This window comes from Tachyglossus aculeatus, chromosome 9 (genome assembly GCF_015852505.1).
Source record: "Tachyglossus aculeatus isolate mTacAcu1 chromosome 9, mTacAcu1.pri, whole genome shotgun sequence".
Classification (NCBI taxonomy): domain Eukaryota; kingdom Metazoa; phylum Chordata; class Mammalia; order Monotremata; family Tachyglossidae; genus Tachyglossus; species Tachyglossus aculeatus.
Window position 1 is genome coordinate 35,370,309 of NC_052074.1, and position 27,821 is coordinate 35,398,129.

The 27,821-nt window shown below is 46.3% G+C and overlaps 1 protein-coding gene across 1 annotated transcript in view; it reads right to left on the reverse strand.

Moving 5' to 3' along the window:
* Nucleotides 1-16,919, reverse strand: part of PYGB (glycogen phosphorylase B) — a 68,246-nt gene extending 51,327 nt beyond the window's left edge. Inside the window, 1 exon segment of the mRNA XM_038751072.1 lies at nucleotides 16,627-16,919. Coding sequence (XP_038607000.1) covers nucleotides 16,627-16,875 — 249 coding nt within the window. The 5' untranslated portion in view covers nucleotides 16,876-16,919.
* Between the last annotated feature and the right edge of the window lie 10,902 nt (nucleotides 16,920-27,821).

The following is a 27,821-nucleotide window of genomic DNA, read 5'->3' on the forward strand; positions in this document are numbered from 1 at the left end:
GCCCCGCCATCGACCCCGAGCCCACATCATCCCCCGGGCCTGGAATGCCCTCCCTCTGCCCATCCGCCAAGCTAGTTCTCTTCCTCCCTTCAAGGCCCTACTGAGAGCTCACCTCCTCCAGGAGGACTTCCCAGACTGAGCCCCCTCCTTCCTCTCCCCCTCCTCCCCCCTCCATCCCCGCCACCTTACCTCCTTCCCTTCCCCACAGCACCTGTATATATGTATATACGTTTGTGCATATTTATAACTCTATTTATTTTACTTGTACATATCTATTCTATTTATTTTATTTTGTTAATGTTTTGTTTTGTTCTCTGTCTCCCCCTTCTAGACTGTGAGCCCACTGTTGGGTAGGGACCGTCTCTATATGTTGCCAACTTGTACTTCCCAAGCGCTTAGTACAGTGCTCTGCACACAATAAATATGATTGATTGATTGATTGTTTGCAGTGATGGGAAAGTGCCTGGAAGGACAGGGTGGTAAGATGAGTCGTTCTGTTTTGCACATGTTAACTTTGAGGTGTCAGTGAAACATCCAAGTAGGGATGTCCTGAAGACAGGAGGATATACAAGACTGCAGATTAGAAAGAACAGGGTTGGAGATGTAGATTTGAGCATCATCTGCATAGAGATAGTAGTTAAAGCCAGAGGAATGAATGAGTTCTCTAAGGCAGTGGGTATCAGATGGAGAATAGAAGGGGACCCAGAACTAAACTTTAAGAAGTGAAGATTCATTTATAGGACCTGTCAATCTCTCAAGTTCCCTACCTGATGACATTACCTGGAGCTCAGCCAACTTGGAGTGGGTGTGGTACAGAGATGGGCGGTTGGAGAGGAGAAAGAAAAGAAAGAGGTCAGAGGGAAAAGTTAAACAGACTTGCACAGAGAAAGTTTTTTCTTCCAGGTTTGTTTCTGGAAAAGAAAGAGGCCTAGTTCCCAGTCGTGCTGCTGGATCCTCCAAAAGGATCAACTCTGAACCTCAGATATATTCTAAATTGAAAATCAGTGGCAGACTAAGGATAGGTTGCTTTTAATCCAGGATTCTGGCTAAAAAATTCCCTTCTGTCCTCACTACTTTTGCTGTTTGTAACTTCTATACTTCGTGCTAAGGAGAGTCAAGACTCCTACATGTGATATTTTTATCTGGTTTTGATTTGTTTTTTAAGGTATTTCTTAAGGGCTTAATATGTGCCAGGCACTGTAGATATAAGTAGATACAAGGTGGGGTAGATATAAGTTAATCAGGTTGGACACAGTTCCTTTCCTAAATGGGGCTCACAGCCTTAATCCCCATTTTACAGATGAGGTACTGAGGTAAAGAGAAGGGACTTCCCCAAGGTCACCCAGTGGACAAGAAGCAGAGGCAGGATGAGAACCCAGGTCCTTCTGAGTCCCAGGCTCACGCTCTATTAGACCACACTGCTCCTCTATTCTTTCTTCTGTAAAGAAGGGTACTTGTGAAGTGTGGTCCTGCTCTGAGGGTGCACGATGTCATTTGCAGGCAGGGCCTGAGCCCTGTTTTCTTCCATGCCGCAGAGAGGGTAAAATCTACTAAGACACAAGGTGACCATGGCAGTATTGGAGCACAATAGCTGAAGCTATTCTTGATGGAATACTAAGCCTGAAAGTCCCAGGTGTCCTCCTCTGACCTGTGATGACTTTGGCTGCAGAAGACTGCCACACAGTCAAAAAGTCACAGGTCATTTGGGGTTAAAATAGCCTAACCCAATCAATATACCATGTGGGGCAGGGCAGAAGGGTGCCTGCCTCAAATTATCTTTCCAGCGGCTGTAAAATGTCCCTGCAATTAGGGCCTCAGAATAATAATTGGGATCCACAGCATTGCCTAGTGGGAAGACCACGGGGCTTGGAGTCAGAAGACCTGGATTCTAGTCCCGGTTCTGACACTTGCCTGATGTGTGATCTTGAGCTAAACCTTTAACCGCTGTGCCTCAATTTCCTCATTTGTAAAATGGGGATTAAAATATCTGCTTGCCTCACCTCTTGGACTGTGAATCCCATATAGGACAGGGACTGGGTCAATCTAATTATTTTATACCTACAGCAGTGTTTAGCACAGTGCTTGATAAGGTTTGATGAGTATCATCATAATTAAAAACCTCACTGGCTTGCTTTCATTTCCAAGGAGATAGCATATCAGATAATCTTTGAAGGGCACTGTGGCTTTATGGAAAGAGTAAGGGAATAGAAGTTAAGAGTCCAGGGTTTTAATCCCACTTCTGCTGCTCTACCAAATGACTTTGGGCAAGTCACCTGCCCTCTCAGACTCCGTTTCCTCATCTGTAAAATGAGAATATCTGCTTATATTTGTGCACCTCGCATTTGTGAGTCCGAATGTAGGACAAGAACTATTTCTGATGTGATTATCTGTAGCTCCCCCAGCCACTTGGCATAGTGCTTGGCACACAGAAAATGTTTAGCTGTTATTATTACTCAGAATAATAATGAGGGACAAAAAAGGGAGCTTGATCGGTGAACACAGAAGAACAATCCAGATAATAGAGACCACAGACATGATTGTGGAATCGTGACTGGAAAAAACAATCAATGATTAGGTTGGTGTGGACAGAGTGGAGATAAAGAGTTCTGGGTAAAGACAGATGAAGACACTGGGGACTGTGTGGTGGAGGGATTCCAGATATGTCTTCCAATCAGTCAAGCCACAGACTGTGGTCTGAAGTGTCCAACTGAAGAAATCAGAGGAAGCCTTTGGTAAAGCCACTTCCAGGGTTGTGACCTAGACCTTGCACAGAGGAAGGAAACAGCTAGTCTGAAAAGAGTAATTGCCTAACCTGGGTGTTTGTTTAGAAATGTGTGCCAATAAATAAAGCTGAGAAAACGGCTAACTTGCAAATCTTCTCTATTATGTGACTCCAAGGGCACACCCTGTAACACAGCTGGATTACTGTTTTCGAAAATGTGAATGGCTGTATCTAGGGGTATGACTGTCCATGGACACGCGTGCAATTAGCTACGTTCCATTCCAGAATCAGCCCTGACATAACACTTGAGCCCTATAGGTAAGTAAAACATACCCTGCAAAAACCTCCTCAGCCTCCAATGCCTCATTCCCTTCACCTCTCCTGGACTAGAAGCTTTCCTGATCCAGCCCGCTCCTCCCCTGCTCTGTCTCCCCAGCACACCCTCACCTCCAGTATTTTGTTTTCCTCTGGAAACCAGTAATACATGCATGACCCCTCTTTTCATTCATTCATTCGTATTTATTGAGCGCTTACTTTGTGCAGAGCACTGTACTAAGCGCTTCGGAAGTACAAGTTGGCAACATATCATCATCATCAATCGTATTTATTGAGCGCTTACTGTGTGCAGAGCACTGTACTAAGCGTTTCGGAAGTACAAGTTGGCAACATATAGAGACAGTCCATACCCAACAGTGGACTCACAGTCTAGAAGGGGGAGACAGAGAACGAAACAAAACATATTAACAAAATAAAATAAATAAATAGAATAAATATGTACAAGTTTACAACGAGTGGAAAGAGGTTAGAGGATCCCAGCTGCAACACTCCCAATGGCCAGACACAGAATAAGAACTGTGGTATATGTTAAGCACTTACTATGTACCACGCACTCTAAGCGCTGGGGTAAAAACATATAAAAACAGATCACACCCAACACCTGTCCCAGTGAGATCAATCAATCAATCGTATTTATTGATGGCTTACTGTGTGCAGAGCACTGTACTAAGCGCTTGGGAAGTACAATTTGGCAACATATAGAGACAGTCCCTACCCAACAGTGGGCTCACAGTCTAGAAGGGGGAGACACAGAACAAAACCAAACATACTAACAAAATAAAATAAATAGAATAGATATGCACAAGTAAGATAAATAGAGTAATAAATATGTACAAACATATATACATATATACAGGTGCTGTGGGGAAGGGAAGGAGGTAAGATGGGGGGATGGAAAGGGGGACGAGGGGGAGAGGAAGGAAGGGGCTCAGTATGGGAAGGCCTCCTGGAGGAGGTGAGCTCTCAGAAGGGCCTTGAAGGGAGGAAGAGAGCTAGCTTGGCAGATGGGCAGAGGGAGGGCATTCTAGGCCCGGGGGATGACGGGCCTGTCACAGTATAAAGGAGAAGGAGAACAGGTATTTTATCTCCATTGTACAAATGAGGAAACTGAGGCACGGGGAAGTTAAGTGACTTGTTCAAAGTTATATAGCAGGCAAGTGGAAGTGCAGTGATTAAACCCAGCTCCCTGGACTCCCATGACCATGCTCTTCTACCAAGGCCAGACTACTTGGAGCTGCATTAATTTAACTGAGCTATTTCTCTCTCACCGTTCTCCACCTGGCTGCAACTTCCTACCCCTAAATCACACACACCTGGACTGATCAGTCTATGGAGCCCCCTCCCCAGGCCCCAAGTTGGGCTGTTGTGACTAGTCCCATCTCCTGGGTCTTCCAGGAGATCCAGGTCTTGATGAAAATGGGCTGACATTTCTATAAATGTCTAGCTCCACCAGGGACTTAAGATCCTGGGGAACCGAGCACAAATGGGCTGCCGTGGAGTAGGTGATTAGAGCCAGACCAGCTCCCCGCCACTTTGAGCAAGAAGGTGATGCAGAGAGCCAGGCTTCCGGCTATCAGGAGGATCCGAGCCAGGACTCTAGTAACACTGGTTGGGGTAGTGCACATTTAAAAAAAAAATTGGTGGGGCGAGGGGCAGCCCCGGGGGATGATAGAGGAAGAGGTGAATTTAGGATCTGCAGGGAGGAGGAAATCTGCTCCAAACAGTGGGGAGAGGAAATGGAAAGGTATGAAGGGAGGAGACGGCAGAGAAGTGATTAATTTACCAGCAAGATTTGGACCTAACTTTAGGGATCTGGCTGATCCCATCACTATTCCTGACCCTAACTTAATTGCTGAGGAAGTGCAGCCATTAGTAAATGATGTTTCCAGGATGCAATCTATGTTGGATGGCCAAAACCCAGGATCACCTGAATTACATAAACTACAAATCTCAAAAAAGCTCAAGTTCCTGGGACCCTGCAGTACCTAATTTCATGTTCCAGTCAATCGTATTTACTGAGCACTTTCTGTGTTATAAGTAATAAGAGCTTGGAAGCTGTAATGAGAGCTGTAATAAGAGCTTTTAATAAGTAATAAGTAAGAGCTGTAATAAGAGCTTGAGAGAGAACATCATAACGGACACATTCCCTGCCCACAATGAGCCCCCTCTCCACTTTAAAATCCATTTCTCCCATCTTTCCCAGCAGTACCTCAATAAATCTCCTGGCTCCTCTCAAAATGCCCTCCACTTATACCTCCAATTCCATCCCTTCACACCCAAAGCACTTCCCCACCACTCTCTTCTTCCCTCCCTGTTCACTCTCCAATGGCTTTTTCTCCACTGCTTTCAAACACACTCCTGTCTCCCTATGCTAAAAAAAAACGCCCTTAGTCCCACGGCTCTCTCCAGGTATAGCCCTATCCCCCCCTCACCTCTCTCCAAACTCCTTGTGCAAGGAGTGAAGTTAACTCTACTTCCTCTCCTCTGATTCTTTCCTTGACCCTCTCCCATCTGGCTTATAAGCCCTTCACTCCACAGAAACCACCCTCTCAAATGTCACAAGTGATCTCCAAGTGCTTTGTACAGTGCTCTGCACACAGTAAATGCTCAGTAAATGATTGAATGAATGAATGAATCTCCTTGCCAAATCAAATGGCCTCTACTCTATCCTAATCCTCCTTAACCTCTCAGTTGCCTTGGACCCTGTCAACCACCCCCTTCTCCTGGACATATTATCCAACCTTGGCTTCAATGACACTGTCCTCTCCTGGTTCTCCCCCTATCTCTCTGGCCACTCCTTCACAGTCCCTTTTGTGGGCTCCCACCATCTTTGGAAGTCCCTTAAGGCTCAATTCTGGGTCTCCTTCTTGCCCCATCTACACCCACACCCTTGGAGAACTCATTCACTCCCATGGTTTCAACTACCATCGCTATGCGGACGATTCCCAAATCTACATCTCCATCCTTGATCTCTTGCTTTCTCTGCAGACTCACATTTCCTCCTGCCTACAGAACATAATAAGAATAATAATTCTAATGGCATTTGTTAAGTGTTTACTTTGTGCGAAGCACTGTTCTAAGCGCTGGGAGGGATACAAGGTGATCAGGTTATCCCACATGGGGCTCACAGATGAGGTAACTGTGGCTCAGAGAAGTTAAGTGACTTGCCCAAGGTCACACAGCAGACAAGTGGCAGAGCCAGGATTAGAACCCATGATCTCTGACTCCCAAACCCGTGCTCTTTCCACTGAGCCATGCTGCTTCTCAACACCTCTACTTGTATGTCCTGCCGACACCTCAAACTTAACATGTCCAAAACAGAATGCCTTATCTTCCCACCTAAACCCTGTCCTCCCCCTGACATTCCCACCACCGTAGGTGGCACCACCATCCTCCCTGTTTCATGAGCCTGTAACCTTGGCTTTACCCTTGACTCATCTCTCTCACTCAACCCACATATTCAACCTGTCACCAAATCCTGTCAATAATCAATCATATTTAAACACTTACTTTGTGCAGAGCATTGTACTAAGTGTTTGGGAGAGTATAAAATAACAATATAACAGACACACTGCCTGCCCACAGGGAGCTTACAGTCTAGAGAGGTAGACAGACATTGACATTAATAAATACATTACAGCTATGCACAGAAATGCTGTAGGGCTAAGAAAGGTGGTGAATAAAGGGAGCAATTCCAGGTGACATAGAAGGGAGTGGGAGTAAAGGAAATGAGGGCTTAATCAGGGAAGGTCTCTTAGAAGAGATGTGCCTTCGATAAGGCTTTGAAGGTGGGGAAAGGAATTGTCGGATATGAAGAGGGAGAGTGTTCCAGGCCAGTCAGGACATGGGCAAAAGGTGGGTGGCGAGATAGATGAGACTGATGTGTTGGTTTAACCTTCACAACATTGCTAAAATATGCCTTTTCCTCACCTTAGTCCAAACACTTATCCTATCCTGCCTTGATTACTGCATCAGTGTCCTTGCTGATCTCCCACCTCCTCTGTCTCTCCACTCCAGTTCATACTTCACTCTGCTGCTCAGATCATTTTCAAACAAAACCATTCATCCATGGTTCTCCACCCCTTTATAACCTCCAGTGACTGCCCACTCACTTCCGCAAAAAACAGAAACTCCTTACCATCGGTTTTAAAGCATTCAATCACCTTGCCCCCTCCTACCTAATCTCCCTGCTTTCCTACTACAACCCAGATTGTACACTTTTCTCCTCTAATTCAAACCTCACTTACTGTGCCTCAATCTCGTCTATCCCACCTTCGACCTTTCACCCACATCCTGCCTTTGTCATGCAAAACCCTCTGCATATCCCAATAGATACTTATTTTCCTCACCTTCAAGGCCTTCTTAGAAGACCAGCTTCTCCAAGAGACCTTCTCCAACTAAGCCCTCACTTCCTCTTCTCCCACTCCCTTCTGCGTCACCCTTGCCCTTGGATTTGGACCCTTTATTCACCCTTCCCTCAGCCCCACAGCACTTATGTATATATCCATAATTTAGATATTTATATTGATGTTTGTTCCCCCTTCTAGACTGTGAGTTCATTGTAGGCAGTGAACATGTCTTGCCAACTCCGTTACAGTGTACTCCCTGAGCGCTTAGTACAGTGATATGCACATAGTAAGCACTCAGGAACTACGATTGATTGATTTTGAATGTTCAAGGATACGTTGCAAACTTTGTGAATCCTTTCCACCAAATTTTGAATAAGATTTTATACCTGAAAAACCCCAAACATCATTAACTACAGATTGCCAGGACCAAGTCATTCCAGGGAAGGCATGGGGGTGGGCAGGCAGGTGGGCATCCTTCCTATTGTTCTGAACCTTTGGTAACTTATACCAGAGAAGGTAATTAAGGAACTGAACTCTCTATCCCACTCTCAGTCTCCCATGGGGTTACAGGAGAGTCCTACAGTGAACACAACCTTCTTGTCCAATACCAGCATGCCTGACCTTTTTAAGCTCCTCAATGAGCAGCACTAGTAATGTCCTTTAATGGAAACCTTTTCTAACTCCTCCCCGCTGCAAGCCAGAGTGATTACAATACGCTATTGGCAACAGCAATTACACCCCTGGGTATAAAAAAATCATTTACCAATTCTAAAATACCAAGTTCTGAACAAAAAAAAAAGAAAAACATCTAGATTTCACTGTTCATCTCCCTCATTCCAGATACATTTACTTTCAGAGATGGCTTTAAAATCATCACTCTTGGGTCATTGCTTTCACTACCTACGAAATCCTTTGCATAGTTGTATGACACTGGACTTCTCCAACATATCTGAGTTAAACTGATGCAGGCAGACCACCTAAGTGCAGCAAATGACAACTCCTGCTGCCCTTGGGAAATAAAAAGCATCTCCTCTGCTACTGTACGTACACTTGAAATGGAAAGGGGTAGGAGTGAGGAAGAAGTGCTGGGAGAAGTGCCATCAGGACATTTTTTTCCTTGCCTAGACCCAATCCAGTCCGAGAAACGGCAAAAACAGGTGTCGAGAAAGACTCATGCACAGAGGGCACGTCGAGACGTGATGCAGACAGGTCATAGAATGTCATTTGCCTTAACAGACGCTCCCTTGCTCTGCCCTGAACATGCCACAGAACTGGCACTGTTCACTCTAAACAAGTCCCAGAATTTGAAATAATAGCCTTATCAATGTCTGATTAGACAGTCCCTAATGAATTTGGAATAACAGTCTGGATTGTGTCATGGCCTATATATTTATAACTAACCAGACCTAGTGATTAAGCAGTGGAAAGTCAGCAAGCAGGATAAGTGCCCTTTGTCCTTTTTCTTTTGACCTCCACGCCCCCAGAAAGGGGGATGCCTTCTGGGGGAAGCTCAGTTCCTCTGCCTAACATACAGCAGAGAGTGAAGTGCTGTGACTTAAATTCACTTCACTATCTGAACTGGTACCTCACTACCTAACTCTTTTGATTAACTGCCTACATTTTGAACATTATAAGTGAGAGTCTCGTAATATCAGTCAATCAATCAGTAGTATTTACCGAGTGCATACTGTGCAGCAAGCACTGAATTAAGCACTTGGGAGAGTACAATTCAACAGAGTTGGTGGACACATTCCCTGCCCAGAACAAGCTTACAGTCTAGAGGAGGAGACAGACAATAGAAATAAAATATGGGTTTATACATAAGTGCTATGGGGCTGAGGGGGGAGGGGGTAAATACCAAGTGCCCAAAGGGCAGTATGATCCAAGTGCACACATAACACAGAAGAGAGGGGGTTGGGGAAAGAGGGTATTTACTGGGGAAGGCCTCTCCGAGGAGACATGAGTTTCATAAGGCTTTGAAGGTGGAGAAAAGTGGTGGTCTGGCATACATGGAGGGGGAAGGCGTTCCAAGCCGGGGAAGGATGGGGGAAGAGGACCACAGTAATGTCAACAATAGTGTACAATAATTGTGTACAAACAAAGGGGCAGGAATAAAAAACACATATTCTCTTTAATATGCCCTTTCACATATGAAGAGGAAAGGAGCTCCTGTCACGTGGAAAAGAGATCGGTAATGATGTAAACATGTGTATAACAATAGTGTACAAACAGAAGGGCAGAAATAAGAAAGCACTCCACCACCTTGCTCCCTCCTACCTCGCCTCGCTACTCTCCTTCTACAACCCAGCCTGCAGACTTCGTTCCTCTAGCGCTAACCTTCTCACTGTGCCTCCATCTCATCTGTCTCACCGTCGACCCCTAGCCCATGTCCTGCCACTGGCCCACAACGCCCTCCCTACTCAAATCCAACAATGACTCTTTCCCACTTCAAATCCTTACTGAAGGCACATCTCCTCCATGAGGTCTTCCCAGACTAAGCCCCACTTTTCCTCATCTCCCACTCCCTTCTGTGTTGCCGACTTGGTCCCTGTGCTCTTCCCCCCCCCACCCCAGCCCCAAAGCACTTATGTACATATCTGTAATTTTATTTATTTGTATTGGCATCTATCTCCCCCACTCTAGACTGTAAGCTCATTGTGCGCAGGGAATGTGACTGTTTATTGTTGTATTGCACTCTCCCAGGCACTTAGTACAGAGCTCTGCACACAGTAAGCACTCAATAAATACGACTGAATGAATCTATTTCCCTCCTCTCCTAACAGTACCTATTTCTCTATTTTCACAATATCTTTGCTGACCCTCTGCCCCAAAGTGACCCTGGGGTACCGGCCATCTCAAGGTCAAATGCTATCTCATAGCCACCTGAGCCAGCAGGCGTAACTCAGAAGTGAGGGTGGGATACCGCCCCCACAACCACAACTGCTAGACTGACAGCCCAAACCGGGAATACAGAAGGTGTCCCTTCACCCCTGTGCCAATCAAATTAGGTATGGAGGAGGAGGGGAGGGTAGAGATTGGATAAACTGAGGCTGGAGCGGCCTAGGAGCACAGGTGATAAATACCTGGTGCCTCTGACCTCCTGGGGCAGATCACTGAGACACGCAGCAGCAGCAGTGGCCCACATGTCTTTCTCTGCCAAGAAGGCCAGACACTGCTCTGCAACCAGAACCAAAACACTGAGAAAAGAGCCACAGGATGGGTAAGTGTCTCGCCGAACGTTCATGGGTAGGAGCCAGGTGCTCTGCTGCGGCTGGGTAACATAAGTGGATTCCTCCAGTGTAGGGAGAGCACATGGTGAGAGCTAGCCATCCACCATGTGCACAGGTAATGGAATGGATTCTTCCCGTGTGGGATAGTAAGTGGATTCTTCCCGTGTGGGATAGTACGTGGATTCTTCCCGTGTGGGAAAGCACATGGATTCTTCCCGAGTGGGAAGTGCACATGGGTGAGAGCTAGCCACCTCACCCATGCGTGAGTAACATATGAGTAATGTTCCTTCCATTAGGGAAGCTCTAATATTACTAATTGATTACATTCCTCCCCAAAGGGAAGTTCAATTCACTGTACCTAAACAATTAAATAATCCAATTTGCCTCGCGGCATATATTTTGTATAAAACTCAGGCTTTCCTTCCCCAGCCTCCCTCTCTCTCCCTCGCCGCGCCAATTACCAAACAAACCTGTCCCCGGATGATGAGTGACACCCTCAATCTTTCATTTTGTTCTCACTACAAATAGCTACAAGATTCTGCTTTCTCCTTAAAAGTATCATCCAGTCCCTAATCCTTATATGTAACAATCATTAATAATAATTGTGATATTAGTTATGTACTTTCTATGTGCCAAGCAATGAGGTAGACGCAATGCAATCATATCAGATGCAGTCCCTGTCCTAAACGGGGCTTCCAAGTGTCAGGCTCCCTGAAGCCCAGAGAATCCCTCTCCATATATTTACTGAGTGCATACAGTTGCAGAAAGCATGGTACTAAGTGTTTGGGAGACTAAAATAGAGTAAACAGACATGACCCCTGACCTCAAAGAGCCTACAGTCTAGCAGGGAAGGCAGACATTAAAATAATTAAGGTAAGGGATGCAAATGAATATAACAATATGCTCATATGTACTCTTGGGGGAGAGAGGTGGGGTGAGTACCTAAGTGCTTTAGGGGGTGGCTTTTTTCCACGGTCACAAAGCAGGCAAGTGGTGGAGCCGGGATTAGAACCCAGATCTCCTGATTCCCAGTTCTGTATTTTTTCCACTAGGCTACTCTGCTTATATTTGCCACTTTATTACTCAGCAAAATTTTGATCAGTAGGTATCACAGAAATAATTTCTTCCTGAAAACTCGCACAGAATAACAGCAAGAATGCAATGCCAAATGCAAATCTTCGAAGATAAACATATCTTGTTTCCACCACCTTATACTGTACAAGGACTATGTGGAACATTTCCCTGTTCTGAGTGACCTCGATGACCTTCCCAGTTTCAAAGCAAAATAATTTAGAGTTCAGCTAATTAAATCAAACACTTAAGGATACAGATAATGCTATAGGTAATTCATTAGCGTAGGTATTCGTTATTGTAGGTAATTCAGTATAGCTATAGGTAATCCACTGCATTAGTGCAGTGAAGTAGTAGCAGGAGTAAATGAGAATAGAAATTGGATGTGAGGAAGAAAGGAGTCCTGAGTGGGAGGGAAGGGAAAAGAAATGAAACCTTGGGAAAGCAAGTTTAGTTTCTTCAGAGGTAGAAAATGGCATAACTGTTGGAGAAAATTTATCTTTCCCAGTATCTTCACAAAAACCCTGAAGATGTCATTGAAACTACTCCATTAATGGAAAAGACTTACAAGTATTAACATTTCATTTTTAGAGGTCTTTTCTTTGTTGTTCTAAAAGAGGAGCTTAGCCTTATTAAAAGTACATCTCCAATTAGCCTTTCCCTGACTAGGTTCTCATTCCCTCTTCTCCCACTTCCTTCTGTGTCACCCTTTGCACCTGGATTTCCACCCTTTATTCACCCCTACCTCAGCCTCACAACAGTTATGTATATATCGTTCTTTTTTTATTTATATTAAAGTCTAGACTGTGAATTCCTTGTGGGCATGGAATGTGCCTACCGACTCTTATATTGTACTCTCCCAAGCACTTAGTACAGTGCTCTGCACACAGTAAGTGCTCACTGAAGAGTGAAGAAGCAGCCACTCCTTTTAAATTTGCTTCCTGGGCTCATTCCAAGTGAACCCTGCATATTATATACAATACTACTGAAAGAGTATAGGTTTCATTTCCAGCAAAAATTCATCTGTCTTAATTTCTTTCCTTAATTTACAGGCTTAAAGCACTGAGTTCATATTTACCATTTTCTTAAATTGCCTCCCCTTGAACTCAAAAGGAAACATTCATTTCGAGGCTGATATTTCTCTCAGAGAGAAGGAAGATAGCTGCCATCAGGGAGCCTTCTCTTTCAAGGCATTTCAAATTAGAAAAGAAAAAACCCCAAGAAATCTACATTAATGAGCAAATACGGACTCTGGGCAGTGGTTTTTCTCATTTAACAGATTGGAGAACCTAATTTCCACATACAAAAAAAATGATTTTGGGGTTGACACCTATACTGTTTTTAGGATCCCCATTTTGTTCAAACAGTCTCCTATTTCAGAGCCAAATAAATGTCTGAGCAACTCACTGCATGCCACCCCAACTACTTGGGCACCTGCTTCTATGATGATAAGACTGATGCCACAATCAAAAGTTTCACCCTAAGAACCCCCTGCACAAGCGGAAAATGTGACAGCCCAATATCTTTCAAAGCCTGAAAAGAGCACAAGCTTCTCTCTGGGGAGGAGGGCAGGCTGTGTGTCAACAGAATGACTGCTCATGCGCAGTTCCTTTCTGTGTGGCGTCATAGCATTTCAAATCTCTGCAGAGAGACTTCAGGACTGGAACTGCAAGATACGTGGGGCTTCCCACATCTCATTTTCAGGATGTCCTTCCCGATTGGTTTTCACTAAGTCAGTGCGGCAGAGCCTTTAAAAACATACCAATTTTAATGCAAAGTTTCTCAGGAATATATTTCAGCCACCTAGAAAGAAAACAAGCCTTCTTATTTCCCCTTCCTCAATTTTTTCAGTCCTCTTCCCTAGCTGGTAATTCACAAATTTTGGAAGGAGTGGTTTCTGCTTTCTGCCAAAAGACCCCATGGGGTGCCATCATGCTCACCTAAGGGGTTTGTCCATAACAGGATGCTTCCCTTGAAACCTCTCACAGAAAAAGCTGTAGAAGGCACAATGGGGAGAGAACTACATGGGTGGACCTGTTCTGAAGTACGGTCAGAAGCCCAGAGAATACAAATCCATCAATCATATTTACGCGGAGCACCGTACGTTTGGGAAGAGCACAGTACAACAGAATTAGCAGATATGTTCCCTGACCATTTTAGCTTCAGCTAAAGAATGCCCAGGTGTGAGAGCACTAAGAAAAATTAAAGGGGTGGGATTATAAATAGCATCAGTCTCTATACAAGGTCTTTACAGAGACTGTCGCCCTCCCCCTCAAAAAATAAAAAAAATCCATCCCCATACGTTTCCTCCCCTTTACTCAAATGCCCTTGAACAGGCTGATATGGTTCACGGAAGCTTTCCGTTAGCATATCCTGAGCACTTCAGTGGCTAGAGGCATAGAGAGATAAATGTTCCTAAAGAAAGATTACCCCTAGGGAGCAATTGCAACGGACTTTACCGTCCTCTTTCCTCTAGTTTCTGTTACAGATCCATATGGTAGTTTTGTTTGCTTTTTTCTAATCTTGGCAGGGACAACTTCGTTTTCAGAGTTTTGTGCGGGAGAAAGGAGACAGCCTGGGAAAAGCCAACATCCTGGCTGGCTGTCCTTGGGAAACTACGGCAGGAGAGAAAGAAGGTGGGGAAAGGAGCTGCATGGACTGGGGATTGGGTGTTTCATTCAACTGTATTTATTCAGCGCTTACTGTGTGCAAAGCACTGTACTACGTGTTTGGGAGAGTAAAATAACAGCCACATTCCCTAATCACAGTAAACTCACAGTCTGGGCGGGGGGAGACAGACATTAATATACATAGGGAAACAGCGTGGCTCAGTAGAAAGAGCACGGACTTTGGAGTTAGAGGTAATGGGTTCAAGTCCCAGCTCTGCCAATTGTCAGCTGTGTGACTCTGGGCAAGTCACTTAACTTCTCTGTGCCCCAGTTACCTCATCTGTAAAATGGGAATTAAGACTGTGAGCCCCCCCGTGGTTCAACCTGATCACCTTGTAACCTCCCCAGCACTTAGAATAGTGCTTTGCACATAGTAAGTGCTTAATGAATGCCATTATTATTAGCAGTAGTAGTATTACAAATACATTACAGATATATGCACACACACATGTACTGTGGGGATGGGTGGGAGGATGAATAAAGGGAGCATGTCAGGGCGACACAAAGGAATGAGAGAAGAGGAGAGAAGGGCTTAGTCAGGAAAGGCTTGATGATGATGATGGCACTTGTTAAGCGCTTACTATGTGCAAAGCACAGTTCTAAGCGCTGGGGGAGGTTACAAGGTGATCAAGTTGTCCCACAGGGGGCCCACAGTTTTAATCCCCATTTCACAGCTGAGGTAACTGAGTCATAGAGAAGAGAAGTGACTTGCCCAAAGTCACACAGCTGACAGTTGGCAGAGCCGGGATTTGAACCCACGATCTCTGACTCCAAAGCCCGTGCGCTTTCCACTGAGCCACGCTGCTTCTCCAAGGCTTCTTGGAGGAGATGCACCTTCGATAAGGGCAGCACCAATGGGCTGGATGGTATCCCGGCAGGAGGGCGGGGAAGACAGGGGGGCGATCTGGAAGGGATCCGAGGAAGAACAGGGGAATCAATCAATCAATCAATCGTATTTACTGAGTGCTTACTATGTGCGGAGCACTGTACTAAGCGCTTGGGAAGTCCAAGTTAGCAACATATAGAGACGGTCCCTACCCAACAGTGGGGGAATTTTAGACTGTGAGCCCACTGTTGGGTAGGGACCGTCTCTATGCATTGCCAATTTGTACTTCCCAAGCGCTCAATACAGTGCTCTGCACACAGTATGTGCTCAATAAACACGATTGATGATGATGATGATGATGATGAGGGCGGGGAAGACAGGCGGGCGCTCTGGAAGGGATCTGAGGGAGAACAGGGGAATCAATCAATCAATAGTATTTATTGAGCGCTTACTATGTGTGGAGCACTGTAGTAAGCGCTTGGGAAGTCCAAGTTGGCAACATATAGAGACGGTCCCTACCCAACAGCGGGGGAATGAAGGGGAATGGCGGGGGGCGGGGGAATGGGAGAGGCTCAGCCGCACAGCGAGGACGGCCATGGCGCGGGAAGAGGAGATCATTATCAATCATATTGACTGAGCGCTTACTGTGTTTAGAGCACTGTACTAAGCGCTTGGGAAGTACAAACTGGCAACATATAGAGACAGTCCCTACCCAACAGTGGGCTCACAGTCTTAAAGGGGGAGACAGAGAACAAAACCAAACATACTAACCAAATAAAATAAATAGAATAGATAGGTACAAGTAAAATAGAGTAATATGTACAAACATCTATACATATACACAGGTGCTGTGGGGAAGGGAAGGAGGTAAGATGGGGGGATGGAGAGGGGGAGAGGAAGGAAGGGGCTCAGTATGGGAAGGCCTCATCATCATCATCATCAATCATATTTATTGAGCGGTTACTATGTGCAGAGCACTGTACTAAGCGCTTGGAAAGTACAAGTTGGCAACATATAGAGACAGTCCCTACCCAACAGCGGGCTCACAGTCTAAAAGGGGGAGACAGAGAACAAAACCAAACATACTAACAAAATAAAATAGAATAGATGTGTACAAGTAAAATAGAGTAATAAATATGTACAAACATATATACATATACACAGGTGCTGTGGGGAAGGGAAGGAGGTAAGATGGGGGGATGGAGAGGGGGACGAGGGGGAGAGGAAGGAAGGGGCTCAGTCTGGGAAGGCCTCCTGGAGGAGGTGGGCTCTCGGCAGGGCCTTGAAGGGAGGAAGAGGGCTAGCTTGGCGGATGGGCAGAGGGATTGGGGGCATGCCAGGCCCGGGGGAGGAGGAAGGGGAGCCAAGAGAGATGGCGAGGGGAGGAGGGCCGAGGACGACGGCGGGTGAGGGCGGCACCCACCTTGGGGTCCTTCTCGTAGTAGTGCTGCTGGGTGCGGATCCAGCGGCCGACCAGGTGGTCGCGCACGGCGTGGGCCAAGGCGAAGTAGTAGTCGCGGGGGGTGGCCACGTTGCGGTCCTTCACCAGCGTGAAGTGCAGGTGCCGGTTGAAGCTCTTCCTCACCTCGGCCACGTCGCCCAGGCCCGCAATCCCCCGCACGCTGATCTGCTTCCGCTTCTCGCTGTCCGGCGGCGGCGGCGCCCCCGACATCCTCCCCACGGGCGGCCGGCCGGCCGGCCGGCGGACGGACGGCGGGGACGGACGGAGGGCGGGCGGGCGGAGAGAAAGAAGATGCTGCAGCGGCGGCGGCTCCGGACGAGCGGGCGGGGAAGTGGCCGCGCATGCGCACTGCTCCCCGGAGGCGGAGGGGGGGGTGGCCCCTGCGGCACAGCGCTGAGCCGCCGGATGATGATGATCATCATCATCATCAATCGTATTTATTGAGCGCTTACTGTGTGCACTGCGCTGTGCTAAGCGCTTGGGAAGTCCAAGTTGGCAACATAGAGAGACAGGCCCTACCCAACAGTGGGCTCACAGTCTCAATCGTATTTATTGAGCGCTTACTATGTGCAGAGCACTGTGCTAAGCGCTTGGGAAGTCCAAGTTGGCAACATAGAGAGACAGGCCCTACCCAACAGTGCGCTCACAGTCTCAATCGTATTTATTGAGCGCTTACTATGTGCAGAGCACCGGACTAAGCGCTTGCGAAGTATAAATTGGCAACATAGAGAGACAGTCCCTACCCAACGGTGGGGTCACATCATCAATTGTATTTATTGAGCGCTTACTGTGGGCAGAGCGCTGGGCTAAGCGCTTGGGAAGTACAAGTTGGCAACATAGAGAGACAGTCCCTACCCAACGGTGGGCTCACGTCATCAATCGTATTTATTGAGCACTTACTGTGTGCAGAGCACTGGACTAAGCACTTGGGAAGTACAAGTTGGCAACATAGAGAGACAGGCCCTACCCAACAGTGGGCTCACGGTCTAAAAGGGGGAGACAGAACAAAACCAAACATACTAACAAAATAAAATAAATTCAATAGATGTGTACAAGTAAAATAAGTAAATAAATAGAGTAATAAATATGTACAAACATATATACATATATACAGGTGCTGTGGGGAAGGGAAGGAGTCGAAACTTGCTACCCATTCTCCCAAATCCGGAAAGCGTCGTGTGCCTACTGGGGAATCATTTGCTTGGGAAATGTATATCATCATCATCAATCGTATTTATTGAGTGCTTACTATGTGCAGAGCACTGTACTAAGCGCTTGGGAAGTACAAATTGGCAACATATACAGACAGTCCCTAACCAACAGTGGGCTCACAGTCTCAATCATATTTATTGAGCGCTTACTGTGTGCAGAGCACTGTACTAAGCGCTTGGGAAGTACAAATTGGCAACATATAGAGACAGTCCCTACCCAACAGTGGGCTCACAGTCTCAATCGTATTTATTGAGCACTTACTGTGTGCAGAGCGCTGTACTAAGCGCTTGGGAAGTACAAGTTGGCAACATAGAGAGACGGTCCCTACCCAACGGTGGGCTCACATGATGATGGCATTTGTTAAGCGCTTACTACGTGCAAAGCACTGTTCTAAGCACTGGGGGGGATACAATGAGATCAAGTTGTTCCACGTGGGGCTCACAGTCTGAATCCCCATTTTTACAGATGAGGCCTTCCCAGACTGAGCCCCTTCCTTCCTCTCCCCCTCTCCATCCCCCCCATCTTACCTCCTTCCCTTCCCCACAGCACCCGTATATATGTATATGTGTTTGTACATATTTATTACTCATTTATTTATTTATTTATTTATTTGTACATATCTATTCTATTTATTTTATTTTGTTAGTATGTTTGGTTTTGTTCTCTGTCTCCCCCTTTTAGACTGTGAGCCCACTGTTGGGTAGGGACTGTCTCTATATGTTGCCAATTTGTACTTCCCAAGCGCTTAGTACAGTGCTCTGCACATAGTAAGCGCTCAATAAATACGATTGATGATGATGATGAGGTAACTGAGGCTCAGAGAAGTGAAGTGACTTGCCCGAGGTCACACGGCAGACTTGTGGTGGAGCCGGGATTCGAACCCATGACCTCTGACTCCAAAGCCCGGGCTCTTTCCACTGAGCCACGGAGCCCAGAGGGAGCCGCGAAGACACCCCTCCCGCCCCCGCGTACAGCCCCCCAACAGTGGGCTCACATGATGATGGCATTTGTTAAGCGCTTACTATGTGCAAAGCACTGTTCTAAGCACTGGGGGGATACAATGCGATCAAGTTGTCCCACGGGGGGCTCACAGTCTGAATCCCCATTTTTATAGATGAGGTAACTGAGGCTCAGAGAAGTTAAGTGACTTGCCCAAGGTCACACGGCAGACTTGTGGTGGAGCCGGGATTCGAACCCATGACCTCTGACTCCAAAGCCCATGCTCTTTCCACTGAGCCACGGAGCCCAGAGGGAGCCACGAAGACCCCCCACACACACGTACAGCCCCAAATGCAGAAGCACGAGAGGCGCAAACGGCGTCAACTTAATAATAACGGCCTTTGTCCAGCGCTGACGATATGCCCGGCCACTGGGGTGGATTCCAAGTAATCACAGTCGTAATCCCCCCGTTTTACAGATGGGGGAACTGAGGCACAGAGAAGTTAAGTGGCTCGCCCAAGGCCGCACAGCAGACGATAATAATAATGATAATGGTATTTGTTAAGCGCTTACTATGTGCCAAGCGCTGTTCTAAGCGCTGGGGGAGATAACAGGGTAATCAGGTTGTCCCACGCAGGGCTCACAGTCTTAATCCCCATTTTACGCAAAACCCACTCCGCACCTTCTGCTCCTCTGCCACTAATCTCCTCACCATTAGGCCTCGTTCTCGCCTGTCCCGCCGTCGACCCCCAGCCCACGTCCTCCCCCGGGCCTGGAATGCCCTCCCTCTGCCCGTCTGCCAAGCTAGCTCTCTTCCTCCCTTCAAGGCCCTGCTTAGAGCTCACCTCCTCCAGGAGGCCTTCCCAGACTGAGCCCCTTCCTTCCTCTCCCCCTCACCCCCCTCTCCATCCCCCCATCTTACCTCCTTCTCTTCCCCACAGCACCTGTACATATGTATATATGTTTGTACATATTTATCACTCTATTTATTTATTTATTTTACTTGTACATATCTATTCTATTTATTTTATTTTGTTAGTATGTTTGGTTTTGTTCTGTCTCCCCCTTTTAGACTGTGAGCCCAATGTTGGGTAGGGACTGTCTCTATATGTTGCCAATTTGTACTTCCCAAGCGCTTAGTACAGTGCTCTGCACATAGTAAGTGCTCAATAAATACGATTAATGATGATGATGATTGATTGATTTTACAGATGGGGTCACTGAGACACAGAGAAGTTAAGTGACTTGTCCAAAGTCACACAACTGTTAAGAGGTGGAGCGGGGATTAGAACCCATGTCCTTTGACTCCCAAACCCACACTCTTTCCACTAAGCCACGCTGCTTCTCCTGGAGAAGTCCAGGGAGAGTTCCCGTGTGCCTGTCCGAGGGCAGGGGGTAAATATTTGCCTGAGGAGATGAGACTCCAACCCCTCCATCGGGAATGAGGGGTCAGGGATCAGATGGCTAGGGCTAAACAGCAGAGACTGGGCTGCAGGCCTGGGTTAGTCATCATCATCATCATCAATCGTATTTATTGAGCGCTTACTATGTGCAGAGCACTGTACTAAGCGCTTGGGAAGTACAAATTGGCAACATATAGAGACAGTCCCTACCCAACAGTGGGCTCACAGTCTAAAAGGGGGAGACAGAGAACAAAACCAAACATACTAACAAAATAAAATAAATAGAATAGATATGCACAAGTAAAATAGAGTAATAAATAAATAGAGCAATAATAAATAAATATGTACAAACATATATACATATATCCAGGTGCTGTGGGGAAGGCAAGGAGGTAAGATGGGGGGGATGGAGAGGGGGATGAGGGGGAGAGGAAGGAAGGGGCTCAGTCTGGGAAGGCCTCCTGGAGGAGGGGAGCTCTCAGTAGGGCCTTGAAGGGAGTGCCTCCACCACTTGTCTGCTGCGTGAACTTGGGCAAGTCACTTAACTTCTCTGTGCCTCAGTTTCCTCAACTGTAAAATGGGGACTAAATACCTAGTGAATGACATGAGGCCTGCTGGGATAAGCCCCGAGAGCCCCAAGACCAACACCTAGGTGTTTGGCCATTTGGGTCAAGGCAGTCAAGCCTCTGGGACCCAAGCGCCTTCCTCAGAATCCGGGTCAGTGGATGGGCGGGGATGCTCAGATCAGATCGACTCCTCTCCCCCCACTTCCCCACCAGTACCTACACTGGACAGACTCGGGACACGGCTGGCTGACCAACTGCTCGCCCTGCGCAGGCAGTACCACAATGTCAGTGGAAGGGTGGAGAAATAATGGGTGGGGGAAAGAGCTCTGTACTGCCCAGGGCCCAGTGGTGGAGTCTCCATACCCTGGAAGCAGGGTGGCCTAGAGGAGAGAGCATGGGCCTTGTCTGCCGCGTGACCTCGGGCAAGTCACTTAACTTCTCTGTACCTCAGTTTCCTCAACCGCAAAATGGGGATTTAATACTGGCTCTCCCTCTTACTTAGACCATGAGCCACATGTGGGGTAGGAACTACACTCAACCTGATTAATTTGTCTCTACCCCAGTGCTTAGAACAGTGCTTGACACACTGTAAGCACTCAAGAAATACCATTTAAAAAATACAGAGACAGGGGTCCCAGGGTGCAGGGGCTCCCAAGCACCAATCCCTACTTCAAGCCATGCACTGGGGCCCAACCACCCAACACGGCCCAAAGTTCAGACAACTGCAGCTACTCTGACAGCCAAGCCTATGGGATCCAGTGACTGCAAACTCTCCTCTTCTTCCCTTGAACCCCTCCTTTCCCACCTCGACCCCAATCGGGGTATAGGTATACATTCTTCCTATAAGACTCCTTCCAATGGCTGAAATGCTCAACTAGCTCAGCCAGCGTTCATTGACTCTAGCTTGTTGTGGGCAGGGAATGTGTCTGTTTATCATTATATTGTATTCTTTTAAGCTCTTAGTACCGTGCTCTGCACACAGTAAGAGCTCAGTAAATACAATTGAATGAATTGACTCTAGGTTTTTTGCTTTAAGTTCCATGCCCTGAAAAACTTAAGGCAGGAGGTTGGAGAGACCCTAAAATTGGGGGACTGTCCCACCTTAAATTGGGACATCTGATGTCCTAACACTTATCCCCTTCAGTTGATACCTTTGTTTACTTAATCATCATCTGGAAAAAGAAGAGGAGTTTCTTGATCTTTATGCTAAAAGGGAGATCACCCCTACCGTGTCCCTATTAGCTTTTCTTGATTCATTTTTCACTATTTGCAGGGAAAAGGTTTGCCTTGGTATTGAGAGTTCAAGGGCTTGCACCCCTCAACTTGGGGCAGATTTTTCTTGCTTCTGGTCAGGGCTGTTTCATCCAGTTACAATCCGCCGAAGACCACCACTCATTTGGATTCCCCCAAAGCCTCCTCAAAACCTCAACTACCCTGCATTTTCCTCTGCTGTACTATCAGTTCTGTCCATAAATAGCCTTGGCAGTTCCGGAGAAGGAAGAATGTGGTAGAACTAGGATGTCTGAGCCCTTGGGGAAGTGGAGAGAGGTGAGGGGTGAGAGAAGAGAAGAGAGAGAGTGGGAAGGGGCTGAAAAGGAAGGGGGAGGTGGGAAAGAAGCAAAGCACTCTGGACCTGGGTGCTTATTCTCCATTAAGGTGTCCAAAACAAAGTCCGGCATTCACAGAATGGCTATAGTTGATCTGCTTAATTAAATATAGATGCCATAAATGAAAGAGTCTTTACATGGTTCAGAGCCCGCAAAGTACTGATCTATATTTCCTTATTTAATGTAAGCAGATGGAGGAGGAAATTGGGAATTGGTAATAGACAAGGAACGGGACAGTCGTTCTTTGGCGTGAGAATATGTTTCAATCAATCAATCGTATTTGTTGAGCGCTTGCTGTGTGCGGGGCACTGTACTAAGCGCTTGGGAAGTCCAAGTTGACCACATATAGAGACAGTCAATCAATCAATCGTATTTGTTGAGCGCTTACTGTGTGCAGAGCACTGTACTAAGCGCTTGGGAAGTGCAAGTTGGCAACGTATAGAGGCGGTCCCTGCCCAACAGTGGGCTCACAGTCTAGAACAGTGACCCCAGCCCCACCCGGCCTGCCCCCGGCTCATGGAGTTGGTTTTCTGGGAGGGGGCCTGCTGGAGTACCCCCTTCCCTCTCCCCATGGCAACTTATGGGGCGGCTGTAAGGGGTCTTCCCATGATCTGCTGAGCCAGGGAGTCCCTCCCACTCCCCTGCCCCTGCTTTGTGATTCCACAGGCCACCTCACTTTCATTCCCCCCTTCCCCTGCCCACCATTCATATTCATCCTTCTCCTCCGCCTGGGGCCTGCAATCTCCTGCTAGGAGTCAGACCGTGACTGTGTACTTCCCAAGCGCTTAGTACAGTGCTCTGCGCACAATAAGCGCTCAATAAATCTGATTGAATGAATGACTGGGACTCCAGTCTTCTAGACTGTGAGCCCACTGTTGGGTAGAGAAGCAGTGGGGCTCAGTGGGAGAGAGCCTGGGCTTTCGAGTCGGAGGTCATGGGTTCAAATCCCGGCTCCGCCAGTTGTCAGCTGTGTGACTTTGGGCAGGTCACTTCACTTCTCTGGGCCTCAGTTCCCTCATCTGTAAAATGGGAATTAAGACTGTGAGCCCCCTGTGGGACGACCTGATCACCTTGTTACCTCCCCAGCGCTTGGAACAGTGCTTTGCACATAGTGAGCGCTTGACAGATGCCATCATTATTATTATTATTATTATTATTCTCTGTGCTTCAGTTACCTCATCTGGAAAATGGGATGAAGACTGTGAGCCCCACGTGGGACAACCTGATCTCCTTGTATCCTCCCCAGCGCTTAGAACAGTGCTTTGCACATAGTAAGTGCTTAACAAATGCCATTATTATTATTATTATAGAATAAGAATTAGTTTGGCAGCCTGTATCTTGGATTCAAAATCTAGATATGACCATAACTACACCCAACAACATTAGGCTATTGAGGGAAAATCTTTAATGAATTCATGGAAAGTACTTTACAAACCTGTCTTCTATGTGACCTTGGGCAAGTCACTAAACTTCTCTGTGCCTCAGCTACCTCATCTGTAAAATGGGGATTAAGATTGCAAGCCCCTGTCGGGCATGGACTGTGTCCAACCTGATTAGTTTATATTTACCCCAGTACTTTGTATACCGCCAGGAACATAGTAAGAACTTAACAAATACCCTTTAAAAGAAGACCCTAAAGAACTAGAAATAAATGCCAAAGGCAGTGGGTAAAAATCAGAGGTGCAACCTGCCCCACACAGATCCAAATGCAAGCTTCTGCATCACCTGCTCCCTTTCACTTCCTCCTACCTCTTTCCATCACTCCTCTCTCCCTTTTTCGCACCCCATCACCTTTACGCTTCACCTCAAACTTGCACTTTCACCGATGCCTTCAGCCTGGGATTTGTAATCCCAGGGAAAGAGCACAGCCAAAGGTAACTGCTGAAACACCCAGTGAGTAAGCTCTTTACCCCATCCTTGAAAATCTGAGGACTTTTGGAGCCTGGTTGGATTTTGAATCACTTTATAAAGGTCTCCAGATAGACCCCTTTTGTCTAAGAGGTGTGCAGATAGACTGGCCCCCTTGGCATCTAAGGCACCAAGAAAACCTGAGGATTCTGATGGAATTGTTTACTGCTCGGGGGCCAATATAAATGAGCACAAGCCAGCAGTGCTAAGACCTGGTACAAAATAGGCAGCCACCTGGTGAAAGGGGCCCTAGGGACTAAGCAGGACCATAAGCAGTAGGAGCCTCTGTCAGCCTCTGTCCAAGGGGGAAACAAACGTGTATTAACCAAGAGGTAGTGAAGGGGCAGGTTGTGATTATTATAATTCTATAAATTTGAATTTATATTCAGTTATCCAGTCTTAAGAAGTGAAGCAAAGCCCAGTGGCAAGAGCCCGGGCTTGGGAGTCAAAGGACGTGGGTTCTAATTTCGGCTCTGCCACTTGTCTGCTATATGACCTTGGGCAAGTCACTTCACTTCTCTGGGCCTCAGTTACCTCAGCTGGAAAATGGGGATTAAGACTTTGAGCCCAGCGTGGGACAACCTGATTACCTTATATCTACCCCCACATTCAGAACAGTGCTTGGCACATATTAAGCGCTTAAAAAAATACTGTAATAATAATAGTACTTGTTAAAAGCTTACCACGTGCCAAGCACTGTTCTAAGCACTGGGGTAGATACAAGTTAATCATTTTGGACAGAGTCCCTGTCCCAGGTGGGACAGTCTAAATTGGAGGAAGTAGGATTTAATCCCCGTTTTTCAATTGAGGTAACAGGCATAGAGAAGTTAAGTGATTTGCCCAAGGTCATATGCAGACGCATGGAAGAGCTGGGATTAAAACCCAGGTCCTCTGACTTCTGGGCCCATTCTCTTTTCACAAGGCCATGTGGCTCCTCTTAAGACTGGATAACTGTATATAAATAGCCCACAATGTGGGTTCAGTGAGTAGCCTCTCCCAAGGGTAGCTCCAGGACTTTGCTTTCCCCTGGCAAGATAAACCCTGGTCATTTACAGTGAGTCTGTGGCATTCTGGGACATCCCGCAATGCCTACTGGATGCCATTTGGCCTACGAAACATATCTCCAATAAGCAATCAATCAATCCCAGGTATTTATTGAGCCCTTAATGTGTACAGCGCATTATATGAAAAGCTTGGGAGAGTACATAAGGTATGATATAGCTATAGCTATAATTCCTTTTCTGCTGAAGATTTTGACACCTGTCTGTTTTGTTTTGTTGTCTGTCTCCCCCTTCTAATAGTAATAATATTAATGATGGCATTTATTAAGTGCTTACTATGTGCGAAGCACTGTTCTAAGCACTGGGGAGGTTACAAGGTAATCGGGTTGTCCCACAGGGGGCTCACAGTCTTCATCCCCATTTTACAGATGAGGTAACTGAGGCCCTGAAAAGTTTAGTGACTTGCCCAAAGTCACACAGCCGACAATTGGCAGAGCCATGACATCTGACTCCAAAGCCCGCGCTCTTTCCACTGAGCCACGCTGCTTCTAGACTGTGAGCCCGTTGTTGGGTAGGGACCATCTCCATATGTTGCCGACTTGTACTTCCCAAGTTCTTAGTACAGTGCTCTGCACACAGTAAGCGCTCAATTCATTCATTCATTCAGTCGTATTTATTGAGTGCTTACTGTGTGCAGAGCATTGTACTAAATGCTTGGGAAGTACAAGTTGGCAACATATAGAGACGGTCCCTACCCAACAGCGGGCTCACAGTCTAGAAGGGGGAGACAGACAACAAAACATATTAACAAAATAAAATAAATAGAATAAATATGTACAAGTAAAATATAGAGTAATAAATATGTACAAACATACATACATATTATATATGTATAATATTCATATTTATATATGAATAAATATTATTATAAAGGAGTCAATAAATTCAATAAATACGATTGAATGAATGAATGAATGAATGAATGAATTTGATCCTTGTCCTCAAGGAGCTTACAGTCTAATGAGGGAGACAGATATTAAAATAAATTTCAGATAGGGGAAGGAGCAGAGTACAAGGATATGTGCATTAGTGTTGTGGGGCTGGGAGTGGGGTGATTATCAAAGTGTTGAAGGGGCACAGATCCAAGTGCAAAGGCAATGCAAAAGAGAGGGTGAATAGGGTGGGGAAATGAAAGGTTAAGGTAAGCTTCTTGGAGGAGATATGATTTTAGGGGGATGTTGTAGATGGGGAGAGTGGTGGTCAATCAATCATTTATTGAGCTCTTACTGTATGCAGAGCCCTGTACTGAGGGCCTGGGAAAGTACAATATAACAGAGTTGGAATCATTTGGATATGAAAGAGAAGGGAGTTCCAGGCCAGAGGATGGACATGAGCAAGGTTTCATTGGCAAAAGAGTTGACATCAAGACACAGTGAGTAAGCTGGTGTTAGAGGACTGAGGTGTGCAGGCTGGGTTGTAGTAGAAGATTAGGGGAAAGCTGACAGTGACAAAGTCAAAAGAAAGGAATTTACCATAGACTTTAAAGCATTCACCTTGCCCCCTCTTATGTCACCTCCATGAATTCCTACTATAACCCAGTCTTTTCCTCTAGTGCCAAAACTACTCACTATACCTAGAGCTCATCTATCTCACTACCTCCCCCTCATACATGCCTTGCCTCTGGCCTGGAACTCCATATCCAACAGAGGTTTACTCTCTCCCTACCTTCAAAGCCTTATTAAAAACACATCTTCTCCGAGAGTTCTTCCCTGACTAACCTTTATTTCCCCTTCTCTCGTTCCCTTCTATATCACCCTTGCACTAAGATTTGCACCTTTAATTCATGCCTCCCTCAGTCCCATAGCACTTATGAACATATCTGACTCCTCACCTAGACTGTAAGCTCGTTGTGGGCAGGGAATCAGTCTACACAATTCTCTCAAGCACTTAGTACAGTGTTCTGCACACAGTAAGTGCTCAATAAATACCACTGATTGATTGATTCTATTTGATGCAGAGATGTAAGGGCAACCATTAGAGGTTTTTGAGGAGCTGGGAGACATGCACAAAATTATTTCTTAGAAAAATTATCTGAGCAGCAGAGTGAAGTATGGACTGGAGAAGAGAGAGACTGGAGGCAGGGAGGTCAGTGAGGAGAATGATAGACTAGTCAACATGTGTTTGGACCACCATGGTAGCAGTTTAGATGGAGAAGAAAGGGAGAAGCAGTGTGGCTCAGTGGAAAGAGCATGGGCTTGGGAGTCAGAGGTCATGGGTTCAAATCCCAGCTCTTCCAATTGTCAGCTGTGTGACTTTGGGCAAGTCACTTAACTTCTCTGTGCCTCAGTTACCTCATCTGTAAAATGGGGATTAAGACTGTGAGCCCCATGTGGGACAACCTGATCACCTTGTATCCTCCCCAGAGCTTAGAACAGTGCTTTGCATATAGTACATGCTTAACAAATGCCATTATTATTATTATTATTAGAAATGTTGTGACAGTGGTATAACCACTGCAAC